The following is a 23,355-nucleotide window of genomic DNA, read 5'->3' as shown; positions in this document are numbered from 1 at the left end:
AAAGGATATAATTAAGCAGGGCAGAGTTCAAAAAAGATTCATGTGGATGTTACCAGAACTGGAGTCATCAGATGCTGGATATGCTGGGACCTATTACCCTGGAGGTTAGGAGGCTGAAGGGTGACTTCATAGAGGTGTAGCTCAGGGTAGGAGAGTCAAAAATGATGATACAAAGATAGTTGGAGGGGCAGGTAATGTAGAGAATGCAGGGGCTCTCAAGGTCAAGATCAGTTTATTGTCACCAATTAAGGTACAGTGAAATTTGAGTTACCATACAGCCATACTAAGTGAAAAGCAACAAGACGCATAACCACAAAAGTTAACATAAACATCCATCACAGTGGATTCCACAATCCTCACTGTGATGGAAGGCAATAAAGTTCAATCTGCTTCCTCTTGTTCTCCCGCGGTCAAGGCAGTCAAACCATCCGCAGTCGGGGCGATCAAAGCCACCACAGCCGACGATGGAACCCCCCGTTGGAATGGTTGAAACTCTCTCCACGGCATGGAGCTCCCGAGTCAGCCTCTTCTTACCAGGGACTGCGGGCTTCACGATGTTAAAGCCCACAGGCCCCGCAGTTGGAGCTTCGATCCTCGGCAAAGGGATCGCAAGCTCCGTGATGTTAAAGCCCCGCAGACTCCTGAGGCTTGGAATGCCCATCTGTCTCCAGGAAAGGCCACCAACTCCACGATGTCAGGCTGCAGTAGGGACTAAGATACGATACCGAATAAAAATCGCATCTCCGTCGAAGGAAGAGTTTGAAAAAAGGTTTTCCCTAGCCCCCCCCACATAAAATAAACCAAGGAACACTAAAACATACTTTTAACACATACTAAAAATAACAAGGACAGCGATTGTTGGGGAGGCAGCCACTGCTAGTGGCGCCACCTGGTGCAGAAGGACTTGGACAGGCTGGGAGCAAAGATACTAGAGGAAGATGGACCACTCCGCTGAAATCGTGTATACTGAAGTGTAGTACGCAACGGTGCCATTTTAGTAGGCAAAAACCACCATTTGCTATGCCTCTCGCAGTGTAATCAGTGTTTTGGGGAACAGTATGTGTGATGATACCATTAAAATGCAGAATATATCTCATCTATCAATTCACAGATTTTTGTTATTTTTCTTTTTAAATGTTTCTGCAAATTTCTGCCTACTAAAATGGCGCCATGACATACTACGGTTTTTAGGGTCGAGTGGTCTATCTTGTTCCTCTAGTATCTTTGGTTGGGAGTGGGCAGAGAAATGGCAAATGGAATATAGTGTAGAAAAGTGTAAAGTTACGCATTTTGGTAGTAGTAATAAAGGCGTAGACTATTTTCTAAATGGGGAGAGAATCCAGAAATCGGAGGTGCAAAGGGACTTGGGAGTGCTGGTGCAGGATTCCCAAAAGGTTAATTTTCAAATTGAACCGGTAGTAAAAGCATATGCAATGCCAGCATTTATTTCAAGAGGGTTTGAATACAAAAACAGGGATGTAATGCTAAGGGTCTATAAGGTGCTGGTCAGGCTGCACTTGGAGTATTGTGAGCAATGTTGGGCACCATATCTGAGGAATGATATACTGGCTCTGGAGAGGGTCCAGAGGAGGTTTACAAAAATGATCCCAGGAATGAGTGGGTTAACATATGATGAGCATTTGACAGCACTAGGCGTGTATTCGCTGGAGTTTAGAAGAATGAGGGGGGGACCTCATTGAAACTTACCGAAATCAGTACAGGTGTCAGGGGTTATGGGGAGAAGGCAGGAGAATGGGGTTAGGAGGGAGAGATAGATCCGCCATGATTGAATGCCAGAGTAGACCTGATGGACGGAATGGCCTAATTCTGCTTCTATCACTTATGACCTTATGATAATCTAAAACTAGAGGGCATAGATTTAAGGTGAGGGCAAAGAGTTAAAAGGGTGCAGAGGGGCAACTTCCTGCACACAGAGCATGGTGGGTATATGGAGCTGCCTGTTAAAGCCGTAGAGGCAAGTATAACTACAATGTTTAAAAGACATTTGGATAAGTAAATGGATAGAAAATGTTCAGAGGGATCTGTGCCAAATGAAGGCAAATGAAACGTTCAGAGAGACATCTTGGTTGGCATGGTTAGAATGGGCCAAAGGGTCCATTTCCTTGCTGTATAACTCTGACGCTACCACACCTGGAGTACTGTGTGCAGTTGTGGTCTCCAAATTTGAGTAAGGACATTCTTGCTATTGAGGGAGTGCAGCGTAGGTTCACGAGGTTAATTCCCGGAATGGCGGGACTGTTGTATGTTGAAAGACTGGGGAGACTGGGCTTGTATACACTGGAATTTATAAGGATGAGAGGGGATCTTATTGAAACATATATTATTAAGGGATTGGACACGTTAGAGGCAGGAAACATGGTCCCAATGTTGGGGGAGTCCAGAACCAGGGACCACAGTTTAAGAATAAAGGGTAGGCCATTTAGAATGGAGATGAGGAAAAACTTTTTGTCAGAGAGTTGTAAATCTGTGGAATTCTTTGCCTCAGAAGGCAGTAGAGGCCAATTCTCTGGATGCTTTCAAGAGAGAGAGCTAGATAGAGCTCTTAAAGATAGCAAAGTCAGGGGGTACGGGGAGAAGGCAGGAACGGGGTACTGATTGTGAATGATCAGCCATGAATGACGGTGCTGGCTTGAAGGGCCGAATGGCCTACTGCTGCACCTATTGTCTATTGTCTATGAGATCAGTAGTGTAACTACAAAAATATGCTTTAATTTGCAAGCTGAAAAATTCACAAAATTGCAAACTGCCTATTGAAAGAAATTGAACATATCAGAATTACAGTTGTACATGGAACAGTTTAAAGTTTAGAATCTTTGAGCTTGTGTGGTATAAAAAAGTTGAATAAATATGTTCAAATATCCACGTGATGAATAGTAGTCAAGCATTTTCAATGTTGTAGGTATATTATTTATTGAACTAATTTATTATATTAGAGAATAAATATTTTGCAAAGTTTTTCAGTGGTTGATGTGATGTTTTAATTGCTTAATTTTCCCACATGAAATTGTTTAAATATTTATCTCCATATTTTTGCTCCCCTGCCATTGGTAGGAGCCGTAGTGATAAATCCAACAGACCTCCAAGACACAAAAGTTTTAAGTTTCTGCTCCAGAATACACCATAGAAATGCCTGTTATTCATTTTGTGTGTGAAGGTCCGCTCCACTTTCCGTGGTGGGAGTAACAACTCCAGTGCCTTTGAAAATCCTGGTTGCCCTTCTATGCACTGTTCGGGGGAGGGAGGATTGAGTGAAATAGGATATGTGTAAATCCAAATAAATACTACATATATCCGTGTTTAAGATCTGTAATCTGACATCGGCCGGCAATGAAGCCTGGTACTTCCCTGGTTCTGCACCTCTTTGCCGTATAATTTTAAGTGAAAACTGACACTGCAATCCGCAAGAAAATAAAACTGCCCACGTGACAGTAGCACCTTTGCAAGTCCAATGACAAATTCACAAGTTAGACTTTAGAGGCCCTACTTTCAAACCAAGATTATACTCATTTTCCAGGCTCAAACTAAATAAATATGGAGAACTAACAGAAGAGAGACTTTGTCCTCTTTTATGATTTCCTGGGATTTTAAATATTTTTCTGCGAGAGTGGATGAAATTTGAGAAAGAGATGAAATTTAAGAAAGAGAGGCACCTCTTTGCCCGGGGTGGACAGAGGCCCATAGTAAGAGCAGCTACGGGGGCATTTCTTCATTGTCCTATTTATTTGAGCCCACTCACATTTTCAGTAATGAAGTGCAGGAAACTATAGAATCTACCCACTACTGAATGCTTGCTTGAGTGTAGAGTATTGGGGGCAGGCTGGAAACACAACATTTAAGTTTACATTTTAATACTGTTTTTACATTAAGTTACACTACACTTTCAGTAACCGGACCAGTTAGCACAGTTCCTGCTTTCGAATATTCAATAAATCAGGCAAGGCTGACTTTTGCAAATCCCAATGATTCTATATTTATAAGCAGAGATATATTTTAACAGCAGAAAAACGTTTCAATATATTCACATACAAATAAACCGTAAATATAATTTACAACATTCAATAGCAATTATATTCTAGTTACAATATTCAGCCTCGCAATAATTTAAGGAATTCATATTCTAGATCCTACGATGCACTGAGCAAGGTTACCTGCAAGAAACAAACAGTAAAAAAAAGCAATATAACTGAATATCTTTACACAGTATGACAAAAATCATATTAAAAATATCAAAAATATTCTGAAATAAATAAGCCTTTATTTATAATGCAAATATTATGCACTGGGTTAACAACTGCTGGGTATATCAATATGAATTATTTGTTATATTTGCATTGAATTGTATTTAATCTATTGCAAACTGATTATTGTATTGTACCCTGGTTGCAGTATTAGCAATGACTATTTTAAAGTTCATGGAAATATTTTTCATTACTGTCACAAAATTTAAATCTACAAGTGTTTAGAAAATATGCTGACATTATGATATTTGTGTTTTGCTGAATTTCAACTGGAAATTATTTGAACTGCTACCAAAAATGCACAGATTTCCCTGCTTCCACAGATTGCAAGGATATAAATTAGGACCCAATGCAAATTTCAAGACTATTTTCTTTGTTGTGCTCATTCAGATATCAATTGGAATGCACTTGAGTGTTCTGAAAATTAAACAACTAAAACAAAGTATATTTAAGATCAAAGATCTAGCCAGCAAGAGTGAAATATTTGGTGTTCAAATATGTATTTATTTGTGAATATAGAACTAAGTTATGGTTGAATTTATTAGTGCTGCTGCACCGTATTTATTTGATAATTGGCCTGTAGAAAGATATATGGAAAGTGTCAAAATGCAGTTGTTTCTTAGACAAACATGTCATTATCAATATACACAGACATAAGTCGATGATCAATTATATGATCCCTTAGTCAGTGCATTGAGTACTATTTAAGTTTTTAAAAATGTTGGAAAGGAACAAAATCTGGATAGTATTAATTCAGGCAGTTACGTCAGTGGTCTATTATTAATAATAAAGAAAAATAATAGAAACTATACAAAGGGTTTTGTTGGAGCAATCTGTGTATTTATAAATGAAGCAAGGAGGAAGTTGCCATGAGATGTACTTCCTTGATTTTGCTGTGAATGTTACATATAAACAGACCATGGAACATTCAATAAATACAAGCAATGAATTGCTTATTTATTTGGATTTTCAGAAGATTTTCAATGCCTCTGACAGAATATTGTCAAAGAAAGAGATTACCTACAAAAAACTGAAATCCCAAAATTGCAGAGGATGAAAGCAGACACCCAGTTTTGTTAGAATTCGGACCAAATCTGTTTGCATGAGGAATGTACCTCATTTGTCCAGGTCATCTTAATTCTGGAGTGTGCTGGTAGCACTTGTGTCTGGTGTGGGTGAAGTATGTATGTGTGATGAGATATGGTGAAGTTGAGTAGGTGAGAGAAATCAGGGACATGTGATATTCACAAGCAGTGGATGGGTAACAGAATCTTAAGATTTTGAAAGAGCACTCAGAAAATAAAGCCAAGCCAATAAAGAGTGAGCTGGTAAAATGGTTCAATTGATTTTCTGATTAGCTAATTCTTAACAAAATATGCTAATCAATTTAAAAGATCAAAAATAAGTTCCACTCACTAATGCCTCATAGCACTTTGGGAAGAATGATTATAGGCTATCCTGCCTGAGAAGAGTAAGGGAGTTTAGAAAGGGATCTCCAGCACTCAGGTAGGGGTTGTAATTTCCCCCACTTGATCTAGTGGTGTAGACTACCAGACTGGGGAAAAGAATAGTAATTGGCAGAGTCGTATGGGGATCTATACTTGCATCCGATTTCTAGTACATATCCTTGAGCAAAATAAAAGCCAGTCAAATTTGACTGTAATGCTGACTAAAAAGATAGAAATTGCAGATAAATATTGGCTAGTTTTACAAACTGAAATAAAATTTATTTCTGACAAAAATAAAATGCAGACCTGTCAAATAAACATGACAAATAACTGTGGCATATATAATTAGACATAAAGGTTCCTCATTCAATGAAATACAAATGCATAGAGGTGATGACTTGAACAATCTAATCATTTAAAATGGGGAGGGTTTAGAAATGTCATGAAGACAAAAAGAACTACATGACTGATTTTCAAGAAAAAGAGGGAAAGAGATAATGGGTAAGACCCAATAACCTGTAAGTCTGAAAACAAAATGATAAAAGAAAACCTCACTAAAGTATATAAAATAAAGTTAGTATAAATACAATATCTCTAGCTAAGAGAACACATTGTTGTTTGTTTGTTGTAAACATAATCATAATCTTACACAAACAGTCAAATGGTTGGAATAATTTCCAGCTGAGTAACAGAAGCAAAAGTATTTAGGTTGGATGCTGCCAGAGTAAAAGGTACAAAAGGGCTGCAAGTCAAAGGGCCAAATTAATTTTACAAGCTTCATATTGTCTTATTTTCTTAAGTACCTTTAGTAAGACTTCATAACAGTATGCTACCCTGTCCAAATTTGTTCTTAAAAAAATCAACAGTTGCAATAAAAAAATCTTTTCCCAGGTCTACAAAACATTCCCTTGTTCTTTTAAATGAAATTTCATTTAAAATACATATTTCTGTAAATGATGAAACACATTTAAATGCATTGTTGTACAAATTTGACTTTTTTAAAAGTTGCAAAATACATATCTGATGTAGTTACATCGTCATTTTAAACAAAGTGACAAATATCATTTTGTGATTCGATTTAGAAAATCATACTCAAATGCGTGGTCCAATCTTGTGGATCTCTGCAGTCGACAGTGGCTGCCTTGTGTTTCATAGCATACAGTAACTGTGTTGCAGAGATGGTTGCTGTCAAAATGAAGTTCCTGAGAAAGAATGGGCCTGTGTGAACGAAGCAGGATTGCCAAATGTACTAATATGGATATGTGACGGGATCACTGAACTGCACACAATGAACTTCTGGGAGGGTTCACAGTTCTCACCACAGGCTCCTGGCTGTAGTTCACAATATCTGCCTTCACTACGCGCTGTCATAAAAGGGAAAGCAGCCATGTTAGAGTTCATAAAACAAATTCAGCACGAAAAATAAGTCGATTAGAGAAGGAATCATTAATCATTTTATAATCTTTTTAACTATAAAACAGATAAATTATCACTGTATTGCCAAGAGCAGTGAGGCAATATCATGGGTTTAACAGAGTGCTCTATAAAAATGGCTATAACTGCTTTAATAAACTGACTCTTCCTACTCCGGTTAAGATTCAATGAACAAAGGACTGGAGGAAATCTATCAGAACATGGCAACCACAAGTTGGATTTTTAAAAAATTTCACTTAAGGTACAATATTGGTAAAGAAGGTTGCTAACAGTATGGAAGTAAATATCTGTAAAAACACAATGATGCATTTAATATTTAAAATAAATAACTATCTAATTGTTAGATATCTAGTTTTTAATCCATTGTATTTAAATATTTTCTAAAGTACAGATGGTTGTGGATTCTGCTGTGGTACCTGAATTACTGTACGACACACACACTACTTCGGCAGTGTGCAGAGCCCTGTGATAGATTCGCATCGTGTGGGTAATTTACCAACTCGGCTCTGACAATATTCTGCCAACCAGATGGTGCCAGGAAAGCAAAAGAGTAATGAAGTTGAGAAAACAAAGTGAAAGGAAACGATAAAGATGAAATTGAAATGTTTCAGAATTTAATATAAGCAACAATAAAAAGAGCTACAAGTATCACAGTAAACTACAAAAGCACTAATCTTATGTTTGACATTAGTTTAGTACCAATGGTATATCTCATATTTTAAGTTGATTAGTGCCAATGACATTAAACAATAAATTCAAGCTGAACTTTACAGCAAAAATGAAGACAACACACAGGACAGCAGATGAGTTAACCCAGAGAACACAATGTTTTCTATACAATTTGGAGTCAATCTAAACAGAATCTGAAACGTTAAATTGCAATACAGTAAACCTTCGCTTTAATGGACCCCACCCCCAACGCCAGCAGGCCAGGACCATCAACTCATCTGGATTCTAGGCCCAGTCCCAGTCCGAGAGCCTGAAGAAGGATCTCGACCCAAAACATCAGCTACCTGTTCTCCTGAGATGCTGCCAGACCTGCTGAGTTACTCCAGCACTTTGTGTCATTTTGTGCAGTTGTTTGTCTCTACTACGTACTTATACAATGATAATACCAGACTTGGTTATAGCGGACAATCGGCAATAATGGACAACATTCTTCTCCCCCCCCCCATTATGGTCCATTGTAACGAGGGTTTACTGTACTTACTTTCCAATAGCTTAATAAACTAAAGGAAATTTTAAGTACAACTGTGTTATGTGGGCAATGTTAAACAAATATTATGCACATAAAATATTAAAAAGGGAACAAACTGCAATTAAATATAATTCTTCAATATGATTACTATCGCACCTCCAGGGATGAAAACCACAGAGATAAAATTATTGTACATTATCACAATATTTAGTCCAATATGGAATAGTGTAATTGGCCACTTTACTTGAATGGAAGCAAATGTTCCACAAATTTGCAGTCGATTCAAAATTTCCAGGTGAATGCATTGATGTTATTAATGCTTAAACGTTCATTGATCTGATCAACAGGCACCTTTCCAGTGGTTAGTTGATTTAATAAAGTACCAAATGCTCCGCTTAAATTCTTTTACTGCTTGATAAGCTTTTGGTGAGTATTTTAAAGGTGAAAAACAATCAATAAAGATAAACAGCAGTTAAACATTTGAAAATACACTAAAAATCGGAGACATTTAAAAATCCTCATCTAAAATAGCATTACTTATTGGGCTTCCTCTGCCTTCAAAATATGATTGAAAGATTTTATTTCCAATAAACATGTGGTATACCTGAAACTAATCCAATTACATCCACACTTCGAGAAATGTCAATTATCTTATACTTTCAAAAAACTAAATTCCAAATGAACAAATTATGTTTATCCACAGATTTTGTTGCAGCAGGTATCACTCTACTATTTAGTTGATGATAAACAGAAAATTCTCGTGTATCTTTTATAGAAATGCCACGTCAGCTACAGTGCCCTCCATAATGTTTGGAGCAAAGACCCATCATTTATCTATTTGCCTCTGTACTCCACAATTTGAGATTTGTAATAGAAATAAATCACATGTAGTTAAAATGCACATTGTCAGATTTTAATAAAGGCCATTTTTATACATTTTGGCTTCACCATGTAAAATTTACAGCAGTGTTTATACATTGTCCCCCCCATTTCAGGGCACCATAATGTTTGGGACACAGCAATGTCATGTAAATGAAAGTAGTCATGTTTAGTATTTTGTTGCATATCCTTTGTATGCAATGACTGCTTGAAGTCTGTGATTCATGGACATCACCAGTTGCTGGGTGTCTTCGCTGGTAATGCTCTGCCAGGCCTGTATTGCAGCCATCTTTAGCTTATGCTTGTTTTGAGGGCTAGTCCCCTTCAGTTTTCTCTTCAGCATACAAAAGGCATGCTCAATTGGGTTCAGATCGGGTGATTGACTTGGCCACTCAAGAATTGGCCACTCAAGAATTGACCATTCTTTAGCTTTGAAAAACTCGTTTGGTGCTTTAGCAGTTTGTTTGGGTTCATTGTCTTGCGGCAGAATGAACCACTGTCCAATGAGTTTTGCGGCATTTTTTGAACTTGAGCAGATAGGATGTGTCTATACACTTCAGAATTCATTATGCTACCACCATCAGCAGTTGTATCATCAATGAAGATAAGTGAGCCAGTACCTTCAGCAGCCATACATGCCCAGGCCATAACACCCCCACCACCATGTTTCACAGATGAGGTGATATGCTTTGGATCTTGGGCAGTTCCTTCTCTTCTCCATACTTTGCTCTTGCCATCACTCTGATGTAAGTTAATCTTCGTTTCATCTGTCCACAAGACCTTTTTCTGGAACTGTGGTTGCTCTTTTTAGTACTTCTTGGCAAACTGTAACCTGGCCCATCCTATTTTTGCAGCTAACCAGTGGTTTGCATCTTGTAGTGCAGCCTCTGTATTTCTGTTCATGGTCTTCTGCGGACAGTGGTCATTGACAAATCCACACCTGACTCCTGCAGAATGTTTCTGATCCATCGGACAGGTGTTTGAGGATTTTTCTTTATTATAGAGAGAATTCTTCTGTCATCAGCTGTGGAGGTCTTCCTTGGCCTGCCAGTCCCTTTGCGATTAGTAAGCTCACCAGTGCTCTCTTTCTTCTCAATGATATTCCAAACAGTTGATTTTGGTAAGCCTAAGGTTTGGCTGATGTCTCTAACAGTTTTATTCTTGTTTCTCAGTCTCATAATGGCTTCTTTGACTTTCATTGGCACAACTTTGGTCCTCATGTTGATAAACAGCAATAAAAGTTTCCAATGGTGATGGAAAGACTGGAGGAAAGACAGTGTACCGAGAGCTCTCATATACCTGCATTAAGGAGGCAATTAAACACATGAGCAATTACAAATGCCTGTGAAGCCATGTGTCCCAAACATATGGTGCCCTGAAATGGCGGGACTATATATAAACACAGCTGTAATTTCTACATGGTGAAGCCAAAATGTGTAAAAATGGCCTTTTAATCAAATCTGACAATGTACACTTTAACCACATGTGATTTTTTTTTCTATTACAACTCTCAAATTGTGGTGTGCAGAGGCAAATAAATAAATGATGGGTCTTTGTCTCAAACATGATGGAGGGCACTGTATTTATGTTCTTTTTCCTGTATACCTTCAATTGGGACCAGTTAAAAAGACCATAACCGTGCTGTAGGTCAGGGTAGTAAAATGAAACCACTAAGTCTAGCATTGTTTGTAAGTGTTTCTGGAGGTTTGATCACATTATGCCTGCCTGCAGTTTGCCCCTCTATTTCCTTTACATTGATTGTGCTCATGTTATTTTCACCAGCAGAACCAAGCTTTATAAGATGGGAAAAGAAAAAGAAAATAGGGAAATGTGAGGTTAAGTCCTCAGCCCTGAGATTAAAAATAGAATGGAACAGCCATCGCAATTAGACCTCTGCATGGGTGGCATTTTCAAACTAGCTTCCTCAGCTAAACATTGTTTCAAAAAAAATAATGATGTATTGCTTTTAAACAGACCTATCTACGGATTGGTTCTTTGTGTTTTAAGTGCTCTAATTTTTCTGTGACAGATAGTAAATTAATTGAAGAACTTAAACCCTTGATGATTTTGATGAGTTGTTTCTTATTATTGCTAATTTTCAGGTTGTATTTGGGTGGCTTGGTGAAAATAATTTGGGTGTTAATTTTTCTTGGACCCATTTGTGCTGTTGACATTAGCCCCACTCTGGACCACACTGTGTGAATGCCAATGGTGCAGTCATTTCAGATTGGATTGAGATTCAGATTAGTTTATTATCTTTTTCACCAGGGTCCAATTAAATTCTTTGTTCACGAGGCTCACAGAGTAAACACAATGTATACAGGCAACAATGAGTGCAAAGCAGCAGAATGGTGCAAGAGAAAAATTCAATCCAAAGTAGTGCCCAAAAAAATTAAAGTACAATGGTGGTGTAACTAAAAAGATAGAGTTAAGAATAAGAGTATGTGGTAGCACCTCCAGGTAGGGGGTGTGAAGGAGGTGACTGGCTTAGGAATCTTATGGCAATGGGAAGAAGTTATTCTTAAGTCTGGAGATCTGGACTTTAAGCTCCTGTATCTTCTCCCATGCGTTAGAAGAGAGAAAAGGTCATTATTAGGATGGCAGGCATGCTTGATGATACTTCCAGCCTTCCTGATGCAACGCACTGTGGTGGACTGGATGGAAGGAAACGGCAAGCCTGTGATGTGCTGGGCTGTGTGCACCACTCTCTGCTGGTTCAGGCAGTTAAGAGCACAGCAATTGCATACTGGGCCTATAAGCATCCTGTCAGAATGCTATCTATAGCGCATCTGTAGAGGTTTGAGAGAATCTTCATGAACACTAAGAAATTAAATGTACTGATACATTTTCTTGATCACCACATCTGTATACTATTTCAAGAAACGCTCTTGGATGCACCACACAAATTCTGCCTGACTTGACCTAAGCCTCTGGTACAAAGGACGACCAATGGAACAGCCGGTCAGTTGCCTAGCAGGTAGGGCTATTGCCTCACAGTGCCAGAGACACGGGTTTGATCCTGACCTTGGATGCTAGCTATGTGGAGTTAGCATGTTCTCCCTATGACCATGTAGTTTTCCTCACGTACTCTGGATTCCTACACCTTGCAAAGGCATGCGGGTTTGTAGGTTAATTGGCATCTGTAAATTGCCCCTAGTGTGTAGGGAGAGAATAAGAATGTGGGATAACATAGAACCAGTCTGAATGGATAATCGATGGTCAGCTGGTGGGCCGAAGAGCCTGTTTCCATGCTATATCTCTAAATTAAACTAAACTAAAACTAAACAACATTGGGGGAATTAGTGAACAATTCATTAAATCTGGTTGTATCAATGATGTTGCTGTAAACAAATTGTCATGGATCAAGGCTGGCTGGGTTTGCCAGAGTTAATGGGTGCCATCAACAGTCTTTCAAATATTAAGGGTGACTGTAACTTAAGCTTTTCTTAATTACCGCTCAGAGACCCTAAAGATTTCTACAGGGATATTCAAAGACCGATCTTATAGTAGTGCTGTGATCTAAATGATACGTGCTTTTCCTATAGTATATTACATATTTTTTCTCTCCCTTCTTTAACAACTATGTGCAACAAATAGTTTGGGGAACAGAAGATAGACATAAAAGCTGGAGTAACTCAGCGGGACCGGCAGCATCTCTGGAGAGAAGGAATGGGTGACGTTTCGGGTCGAGACCCTTCTTCAGACTGGTCAGGGATAAAGGAAACGAGAGATATAGGCAATGACGTAGAGAGATAAAGAAAAATGAATAAAATATATTTTTAAAAGTAACGATGATAAAGGAAAGGTCATTGTTAGCTGTTTGTTAGGTGAAAACGAGAAGCTAGTGTGACTTGGGTGGGGGAGAGGGGGGATAGAGAGAGAGGGAATGCCGGGGCTGTCTGAAGTTTGAGAAATCAATGGGGAAAAGAACCTTGTTCATTATCAGCATTTGTCCCAAGCATCCTGTTAATATCGAGGACATGTCTGATAACCTCTAGGTAGCAAGTTTGACCCCTACCATCGCCTCAATGTTGCAACCAAGGGTTAGAGTGTTCAAGGCTTACTATCTACAGTGGAATGATAACGATCCAGCATTGGGGTAATTTGGAAGAAGTAAAGAAGGAGCCAAATGACTAATCAAATCTAATACATAATGAGACAAAATGATTTGAAAATGGAAGTTTGCAAGTATATATTCTGTATATCAAAATGCAAAATTTTGTATTAAGTTTTTCTTTTATTGTATTGCTCAGGAGTTGAACCATTCATACTGGGTCATTTTCAACTGGCAGCAAATTAAAATTCAGGATACAATTACAAACTTTACATTGGAAATGTTTATGTACTTATACAAAAATATTCCTGTAAATGGCAAGAATAAAAATGATGGCGTTTTAAATGACATTAAAAAAGATTTTTTTTAAAATTTCATTTCAGATTTCAACACTTACAAAAAGTATTTAAAGGAGGTCATAGTTGAAGTAACTCATTTTGTTCCAAAAATTCAAAGCATCACATATCACTAAACTTTTCCATTAATCAATGACTTCAATATTAATGGCCATAGAAATTTGACTTTTCAGGTTCTCACTCCTTTGATGTAATAATGAGTGTAGTAACATTAGATCTGTTTTTAAATCTACACAAAAAGGGTGGAGTGGCTTATAAAATATCTATAGCAGACCTTTAATTGTCTGTCTCAAATTCAACTATCCATCCAACGAAGCCATAATAACCTCATTTAGATTGATTACATTTTGACAAAGTGCTGGAAGAATGAAGTCACGGCTGTCTTTCAGTAAAGCTAATAAAAATAACCAGCACTTTGAAACGAATGAATTAAACTCAAGCACCTGCTAAAAGCATCGCTATTTTCAAGCCGCCATAGGAAATAGACCAATAATGAACAGCTCATTTCAATAATCTTAGCTTTCCTTATGAAATGCATACAAAAGTAAAATCATAGACTACTATTAAACATAAAGGATGTTAATTTCATTTGAGTTTCTCAAGCTCTATGTTAAAAGAGATGTATAGTTTAATTTGCAGGAAAGGGGTTTCTACAGAACTTCCATCAAATGCCAGGGTTGAGAAAAAGAAGCCAAAGAATATTATTCCCTCCCAACTCATGGTAACTAACTTTTGAAATTTACAAGTTATTTCATGGGGTGTCTTTGGATGCTATGAAGTATAACAAATGGATTTCCAAATGATGTGATCATGGAGCATGGAAACAGGCCCTTCAGTCCAACTTTCCCACACTGACCAACATGTCCCACCTGCCTGCGTTGGCTCATATCCCTCTAAACCTGTCCTATTCACATATCTGTCTAATTGTTTATTAAACGTTGTGATAGTCCTTACTTCAACTAACATTTAGTCTATTTTAAGGCTGAATACAAATACAAATACATGCATGAAAAAATTATTAGAACACAAAGTGCTAGAGTAACTTAGCGGATCTGCCAGCATCTCTGGGGGACATGGATAAGGTGATGTTGTGGGTTGGGACCCGTCTTCAGACCACCTGTCTGAAGAAGGATCCTAACCCAAAATGTCACCTTATCATGTCCTCCAGAAATGCTGTCTTACCTGCTAAATTTCTCCCCGCACTTTGTATTTCATGCAAGATACCAGGAACAAGGTGCAGTTCCTTATTTCTACATGAAAATTTGGCATTGGGTTCTTAGTGCCACATTACTGCGATACAGTGAAAAACTTTATTTTGTGCGTCATTCATACATGATTACTTTCAAACCATGCATAAGTACAATAGGAAGTGCAAAAAGAGAAAGGAAAAATGAGTGCAGAATATAATGTGTAGGAATGAACTGCAGATGCTGGTTCACACCGAAAATAGACACAAATGCTGTAACTCAGTGGGACAAGAAGCATCTCTGGAGAGAAGGAATGGGTGACGTTTTGGGTCAAGACCCTTCTTCAGACTGACAGTCAGGGGAGGGGGAGTCTAGACATATGGAAGGCTCAGGTGTGAAAATGACAGATTAAAGCAGATGATGCTAAGGAAATGCAGAATGGTTCACTGTTAGCTATGGGGAAGGTGACAATGTGGCATACAATGAGTAAAATCATGTTGAGATCATGTGGGCGCAGGCAGACTGTTCAGTGAAACATTTGCTGAGCCTGCGCTTGGTCTCGCCGATATATAGGAATCCACATCTGGAACAGCGGATACAATAGATGAGGTTGGAGGAGGTGCATGTGAAGCTTTGCCTCAGTTGAAAGCATTGTTGGTGTTTGGACGGAGTAGACGGAGGAGGTATAGGGACAGGTGTTGCATCGACTGCGGTTGCAGGGGAAAGTCAATAGGCAGGGGGTGGTTTAAGTGGGAAGGGATGATTTAACCAGGAAGTTGCGAGGGGCAGTCTGTGTGGAAAACGGAAAGGGGTGAAGATGTGGCTAGTGGTGGGTCCCCGTTGGAGATGGGCTAGTTGTGGGATCCCGTTGGAGGCAGAACATAATGTTTCCTAGTCTTGCAATTACAAAGGGCAGATTTAAAAAATCTACTTAATTGGATTAAAGAGCCTGCAATTTAAATAATCAAAGAACTAATCACATATTCTTAATATTTAATAAAATCATGCCACTGAAGCCATTTTTTTTTGTACTGTTCTACCACTAATTTTGCTATAATAGACCAATAAATGCTCATAAATTCAACACCAAATTAGTTGCACAACAGTATGTAAAACATTAGCATCTCAACACTTCATCCAGCATTACCCTGAAGTGCTGGTAATCAAGTGTATGAGCTGCAGTTGAACTAATGCCACAAAAAGTGCAATGGTTTGGGCATAAGCTAACTTATTGATAGTTTTGTATACCCTTCAGCCAGATGACACAAAACAGTAATTATATTTTAGTGTGGCCAAAACGTATACACTCCGGTTTTATCATAACTTTGGAATACTCTGCACAACTTCACACGATTCTGTGTGTACAAATACAAGAGTGATGTTTAGATCCCGAAAGGAAATCTAAACTTACTATGGGAAACCTAACCTCACCCAGAATGTGTGAACAAGAGTATGCTTCTTTATGGTATACCACATGCACATCAACACCTCCTCTAGCTTGGTATAAAATTATTTAAGTAGATTTTATACAAACAAACAATCATAATGCAAAAGGAAACAAGTTTGTTTGCAACAGTTCCATCATTTTAATTCTCCACAAAAGTGTCTATATACATGTGGTGATCACAGGTAGGACAGAATATGCTCTTATTTATTCCAAATTGTCATTCATAATAAATATCAGTTAGTAGTTAGTATTTATATATCGAAGTTAGTACTAGTCTAAATAATTAAAAAACAGAAAATTATTTTAGCATGGTTACAAGTGAGAACTGTTCTGTAAAATCCACTTATTGTAAATAATTATTTAATTGTTCACCTTCACTTCAACATTGTCCAAATTAACAAATGCTTCCCAGCAGATGTTATCTCAAAATGCTCTCTAGCACCAGTCGTAGTAAACTAAAGGAGGTTTTCAACAGCTTTATCTAATCCCGTTCCAGCTTGCAACTCTCACTACTAGCCCAATTAACTTCCAAATGTTTGTTTAAATTGCAAGATCTAATCACACAAGTCATATTGTTTAACAATAAAGGCCAAGCATTACCCTTTTGTTGTTTTTCTTGACAATGTATTAATGAGATAATTAAACCAAAATGCAGAGAATCATTTGCTGGTAATTTCCATGGGGTGGTATTTTCCCAAACTCCCCCATATGCCAACCCACACGTGTTTCCACTGATCTAATATCGCAAAACTCTTGCCAGTGGTACTCATTTGGATATCAATGATATTTGCTCAAATTTACATCCTTGATTAAATTAAAATGAACACCAGGCTCAAAGAAATAACTGAAGCACTTTCCTCCCATGGCATATTCAATACTGCTAATATTTCTACACCTGAGACATTAACCCAGTTTTGCTTTTGTTTAAAATACTTATAACCTGTCATGCATCATTATATTTTGCTTTATATGTGTTCGGACTCTATATGGTAGATTCTAGACTCCCTGATTCCAACACTCTCCTGCTTGAAAATGATGGTCTCCATCCCTCCTCCCATCCCACAACAATATGTCAATTCCAACTTCTGTCCCAAAACATGTCAGATCTGCCCTCCATGGGTGGTAAGACAAATCCTCAATCACCCTGTAATCACGTCACGCCACATCACATCTCAGGTCCCAGCACACATTTTGCCAGATTCCAGCAGAAATCATTGAATATTGGATTCACGTACCCCTGAATACAGCCAGAAGCCCAATGAGCCGATGACCAACCTCACAAGCCTGGCTTCAGGAGGACCAAGTAGCGCATTTTCCAAAATGAAAATGTGCAAAACCGATAATCTTTTGGATTTTTATTTGGTGGAATAATAACGGAAAAAATTGTCTCACAACTTCTTGCAGCGGCACAGTGGTGCAGCTGTAGAGTTGTTGCCTTGCAGTGCCAAGGACCCGGGTTCGATCCAGTCTACGGGTGCTTTCTTTCTTAATTTTTTTTATTTTATAATTGATTACAATGCATATAACAACAACAGTAAACCCCATCCCTCCCCTTCCCTACATAATCATGAAAACAAACAAACAAAAACAAACAAATAAATAAATAAAAATACATTAAAAAAAAACATAACTACAATGTAACAAAAAAAAGACAAAAGCACAAAAACATGAGGCAAGGTAATTTTCACAAGTCAAATATTTCAGTATTTTCACTGCTGGATTCAAAGAAGGTACAAAAGCATGTGGCATTGAGGGGATAGTTTTACTTGTCCTTAATGTGCTGCAGCACTGGGTTCCATATGTTGAAGAACTTTTGAGGGTTGCCAGACAATTCATATCTCAACCTCTCTACGTGTAATATGCCCATTAATTCTCTTAACCAAGTCTCAAACTGAGGAGCAGAGTCTGATTTCCATAGTTTCAAAATACATCTGTTGGCAATTACCATACCATAAACCAAGATTGTGCGAGCATTATGGTCTAGCTTCTCAAGCGTTGTGGAATACCCGAATAGAGCAGTTTCAGGGTGCTTTCTGTATGGAGTTGGTATATTCTCCCTGTGATTGCATGCATTTTCTCTGGGTGCTCCGGCTCCCTCCCGCATTCCAAAGACATACAGATTTGTAGGTTAATTGACTTCTGTAAATTGCCCCTAGTCTGTAGGATGTGAAACTGGGATAACATACAACTTCCCTCATTTACCAATTTTTATTTTTCCTTCCGGGGATAAATAAAGTTTGATCGTATCGTATTGTAGTGTACCAGCGAACGTTGGTTGGCATGGACTTGGTGGACAGAAAGGCCTGTTTCCATGCTGTATCTCTCAACTGAGCTAAATTAAATCATTGTCATTCCAGTTTTAACACAGTCTTAGTTCTCAAAACATAGCAAAATAAATAGCACTGAAATTCTTCATTTTAAACTAAAACATCCATTCAGATTATATGTGCATCTGCTGTCCTTAAGGGAACATTGTGCAATTATCTTAAGCAAATTATAATTATTTCACATGCAATCTGGCCATAATATTACTGCAAGCGTGCAACAATTGAAATTATAAACTGCAAAGTAACATTTTGGGGAAAAAATTCTAATTGATTTAAAGACTTTATATTTTGTAAAATGGATCGCTGAGTGCAAAATATGGAGAAAATTACATTTCTTATCTGTCGGAGGAATGCTGCTACATGGTGATGAATCAATGAATTCAGGAAGGAACTTAATAGCATGCATTTAAATAAAAGGCAAAGCTTTCTTTGAATGTTGGGCAACAACAATAAAACATGTATGCCTGAAGATCCAGATGTACCTCTGACCAACTGGCTTGAGGCCAACACTGAGAAGCCTGTCCACCCACCCACTTCGCTGCAATATACCGCACTGCAGGATGTGGTAGTGGGGATGGATGGAGTGGGAGACATATTAAACATGGTGGAATAGGGAGAAAACTGTCATTCAATAAAATTCATTAGCTCAAAAATGCAACACCATTGATATGCAATGAAAAGAGTAAAATTAAACAGATATGTAGTTTGTCATCCAAAATTAAGGTGCTGAATCTGCCAATTAATTATTGCACTTCTCTTTCTTGATATACTGAGGTCATGCTGGGTGACAATGACTGACCTACCCCCACACCTTCCAGAGTCAGCTTGTCTGCACCATCACAATCCCAGGAAGGCTAATGGACTCTTAGAAAGTCAGAGAACCTTATCATTTATGGAGTACAACTTTCTGGATAACATATCTATTTGGGAGTACATGCCTGTCACTATAACACATACCTAAAATCAACATCTCGTCAAAGTATGAGATGAGAGTTTGCCTGCTATCTACTGGAACTACATCTTTCATGCAAAACCCATTAATATGGAATCGTCTATATTTATTTATTTTTATTATGGATTCTCAGTCCTTTGCAAAAGATTGTGCATTGTGATTTGCAGAACCACATTTATCTAAGGAGCTACTTTTTTAAACAGCTGAAAATTCCTTTTCGACACTTCCTTTATCAGGAGGATTATTAAATAGCATGAAACATTTTTTTTAAATCTTGTGTTTTCTAATGTTCGCTTTTTCCCCTCTTCATGGCCCTAGACAGAAGTGACCTTGTTCGAGCAACTATTCTTCATGGGCATGTCTGGAAATTATCCTGCAAGCCTTTTAAGGATGAGAGAATATCACAGCAAAGCAGCATACTGAGCTTTAAAACTGAGCATCTGCACCAGAAGCTAATCAACAGAAGCAGAAGTTGTTTCCTTATTTGTCTGTCTAACTCAACTCCATACATCGATCAAACCTGAACCTGACCTTTCCATATTATTCAAACCAAAGTAACTTTCAAAGTTTGGATCCCTCGAGATAATTTCAGACTCATTGAAACTGTACCTGCTATAAGCAGCTATGCATGAGCATGAATTCAGGATTGGAGCCATGGATGGAGCCCTCAGCCACATCTTCTCCATTTCCTGCAGTTCTGGTCTCACCGCTCATACAAAACAAAGATTGAGATCCACAGGTCCTTACCCCATGAGCCTCCGCGTCATTCTCCAACATTTCTGTCAGTGTCAACGCTATCTCACCACCCATCACATCTTCCTGTCCGCACCCCTTACTACTTTCCGCAGAAACCACTCTCTCTGTGATTCCTTAGTTTGCCCATCCATCCCATCCCCTACCCAGGTGCTTACCCCTGCAACTGCACTCAGTCTGCCAGGGCCAACCAGAGCCTCTGTATGCTAGCCACGTCAAATTTCCTTCTCATTTGCACAGCAACTTGTCTGTCCATTGGCTTTCCACTGCCAGAATGAGGCCACACACAAACTGGAAGAATAGCACCTAATATTCTGCTAAGGTACTCTGTGCAATGGATCGTTCGCACAGCTGAGAAGGTTGTTGGCTGCACCCTTCCCCCCATTGACGAACTGTACACTGCAAGGGCCAGGAAGCAAGCGGGCAAGATCATTTCTGACCCCTCTCACCCTGGCCACAAACTCTTTGAAACACTTCCCTCTAGAAAGTGACTCCAGACTGTCAAAGCAGCCACAGCCAGACGTAAAAACAGCTTTTTTTCACAAGTGATAGTTCTACTCAATAACCAAAGTCTGTAGTCATTTTTTTGCTCTGGTTTATTTTCACCCACGTTTAGACCGTAATGGTGTATCCTTATTGTTTTGATGTTTTTATGCTTTATTCTTAATTGTTAACTGTATGTTTGTGTTGTCATTTGTGAGCGGAGCACCAAGGCACATTCCTTGTATATGCATACTTGGCCGATAAACTTATTCATTCATTCATTCATTCAATCTAACAACACGACCATTCAACTCTTCAATTTCAGGTAGCATCCCTTCTCCTTCTCATCTGCCTACCTCACTGCCCCATACACACCTTTTTTCCACTCTCTTGATCCCAGTTACCCGGTCCTTTTTCCTACACTTGGTCCCCAACTTTTCACCCCCTCCCACCCCCCCCCCCCCCCCCACCATCCCCACACCTGTGTTTGGCTCATATTGCTTTAAATCTTTCCTGTCCATGTATCTGTCCAAATGCTTTTAAATGTTATTATTTCCTCTGGCAGGTTATTCCATATACATGATGAAAAAGTTTCCTTTGCTTTCCTATTAAATCTCTCCCCTCTCACAAATCAATGCCCTTTCGTTCTTGATTCCCCATGTCTGCGAAAAGCATTCTGTACATTCACCCAATCTATTCCCCTCATGGTTTTATACACCTCTATAAGATTACCCCTCCCCCTTCCTCACCATCCTATCTACTTGTGTGCCACTTTCACTGAACTATAGACATAACTCCTAGATCCCTCTATTCCACAACACTCCTCAGGGCCCTAGCGTTCACTGTGAAAGTCCTGCCCTGGGTTGACATCCCAAAATATGACACCTCACAGTTATCTGAATTAACTTAATATGCCATCAAGTTCGCGCTGTAATTCATGATAATCAGTTTCACCGTCTATGATACCATCTATTGTAGTGTCATCTGCAAACTTACTAATCATGCCTTGTACATTCTCATCCAAATCTTTGTGCTCCTCTTATTCTTCCATCTTACCTGTAATAGATTTTAAACACTCCCCATGGCTGCTCTTTCTGCAGCTGCTGCTGTCACCACGAGCTTCAGTTGCCTATGCCCTAACTTATCCAATTTATTTCTTACATCTCCCCACATCTAGCTTTCCTTTATGAAATTCCTTTAGATCTCTCTTTGACCAAGCTTTTGATTACCTGCGCTAATACTGTAGTTGCTTTTGTGCTTATGCATCAAATGTTATTTGTTAACATGCTCTGGGAACTACATTGAAGAGCTTTATAAATGCAAGGAACTGTTGCTTGTTGTTTAATATTTCTGAAGCTATGTTATATAGCATAGCTCTCAAGATTTTTATTACTATTGCTATAATACATGACAGCTGAGAAGCATATTTAACTGCAGGAACAAAATTAGCAGTTCATCAATCTTCCTCAAATTTGGAAGATAGCCACAAAGTGCTGGAGTAACTCAGCAGGTCAGGCAGCATCTCTGGAGGAAAAGGATAGATGACATTTTGGGTTGGGACCAAACTGAAAGTAGGGGGTGAGGAGCGGAGGGCAAGTGAAGAGCTGCGGCAAGAAAAGACCAGGTCCAATCAAGCCCAGCAATAAATGTATTCAGGCAGGGAGGGGCCCTGCTTGGCCCATTGTTGGCCAGGGAAAAAGTGTGAACTCAAGAGGGATACAATGTGGTGAACTGTAGAACTGGTTAAACGACGAGGAAGGGGGCATGGGAGGAGGGGGGTGTTTGTAGAAGTTAAATAAAATTAAAGAATTCAACGTTCATACCACTGGATTGCAAGTTACCAAAGTGAAAAATTAGGTGTTGTTCCTCCAATTTGATTGTGGCCTCACTCTAGCAATGGAGGAGGACCAGGATATGCCCAGACGCCATTGTGCCGCCCTTACTTTGACAACAATTTTGTTGTGTTGTGGTCTTGTTGTGGAGAACTAATGGTAACCTTGCCAGCAATGCCAAAGACAGTGTATGAAAATATATTAGTTAAAAAGGAAAATAGTATTTTTTAGATGCACTCAACTAATTCAAAAATAGCATATCTATACTTAACGGTTTACAAAAAATTAAGCTTTTTAGATTAAAATTATTAAATCATTATTAGTAATTTTGTAAATAACAGCAAGTGGTTTCAATAATTAATCTGAACAATACCTGTGATTGTTCAATCTCTGCTTTATTTAGCTTGATGCCAATAATGTCTGCAGCAAACCTTTGAAAACAGAGGAAGACCTGGAAAAAAAAAATGCAATTTAAATCATCAGAAACAAAAAAATGTATATGTCAAAAATCTTTTCTTTTGCACAAGAGTAAATATTTAACTAGATTTACCCACATCCTATGATTTCTGAAATATTGTACATATAAAGAGGGTGGACTCTTATAAGTACCTGGGTGTTTACCTCAACAACAAATCGGACTGGACCGAAAATACCAATGCGCTATACAAAAAGGGCCAGAGCAGACTTTATCTGCTGAGGAGACTCAAGTCCTTTGGAATGCAGGGGGCACTCCTAAGGACCTTCTA

The 23,355-nt window shown here is 38.6% G+C and overlaps 1 protein-coding gene across 6 annotated transcripts in view; it reads right to left on the bottom strand.

Annotated features, from left to right (window-relative positions):
- Window positions 1–526: 526 nt before the first annotated feature.
- The window catches only part of rab28 (RAB28, member RAS oncogene family), a 105,011-nt gene continuing 82,182 nt past the window's right edge, over window positions 527–23,355 (bottom strand). The window contains exons 6-9 of one of the 6 annotated variants that reach the window (XR_013547405.1): window positions 22,983–23,060; window positions 7,558–7,658; window positions 6,800–7,071; window positions 574–711 (exon numbers count right to left, since the gene is read on the bottom strand). Coding sequence is in view for 4 of the 6 variants with exons in the window: in XM_078401260.1 (XP_078257386.1) it covers window positions 550–711; window positions 7,027–7,071; window positions 22,983–23,060 (285 nt within the window). In the remaining 2 variants the exon portion in view is untranslated. Of the gene's footprint in view, window positions 712–3,536; window positions 7,072–7,557; window positions 7,659–22,982; window positions 23,061–23,355 lie in introns of those variants that run through there. The other 5 variants (XR_013547406.1, XM_078401260.1, XM_078401270.1 and 2 more) reach the window with 5 other exon arrangements.

This window comes from Rhinoraja longicauda, chromosome 1, assembly GCF_053455715.1.
Source record: "Rhinoraja longicauda isolate Sanriku21f chromosome 1, sRhiLon1.1, whole genome shotgun sequence".
NCBI lineage: Eukaryota > Metazoa > Chordata > Chondrichthyes > Rajiformes > Arhynchobatidae > Rhinoraja > Rhinoraja longicauda.
This window is presented reverse-complemented; position numbering and strand designations above follow the sequence as displayed.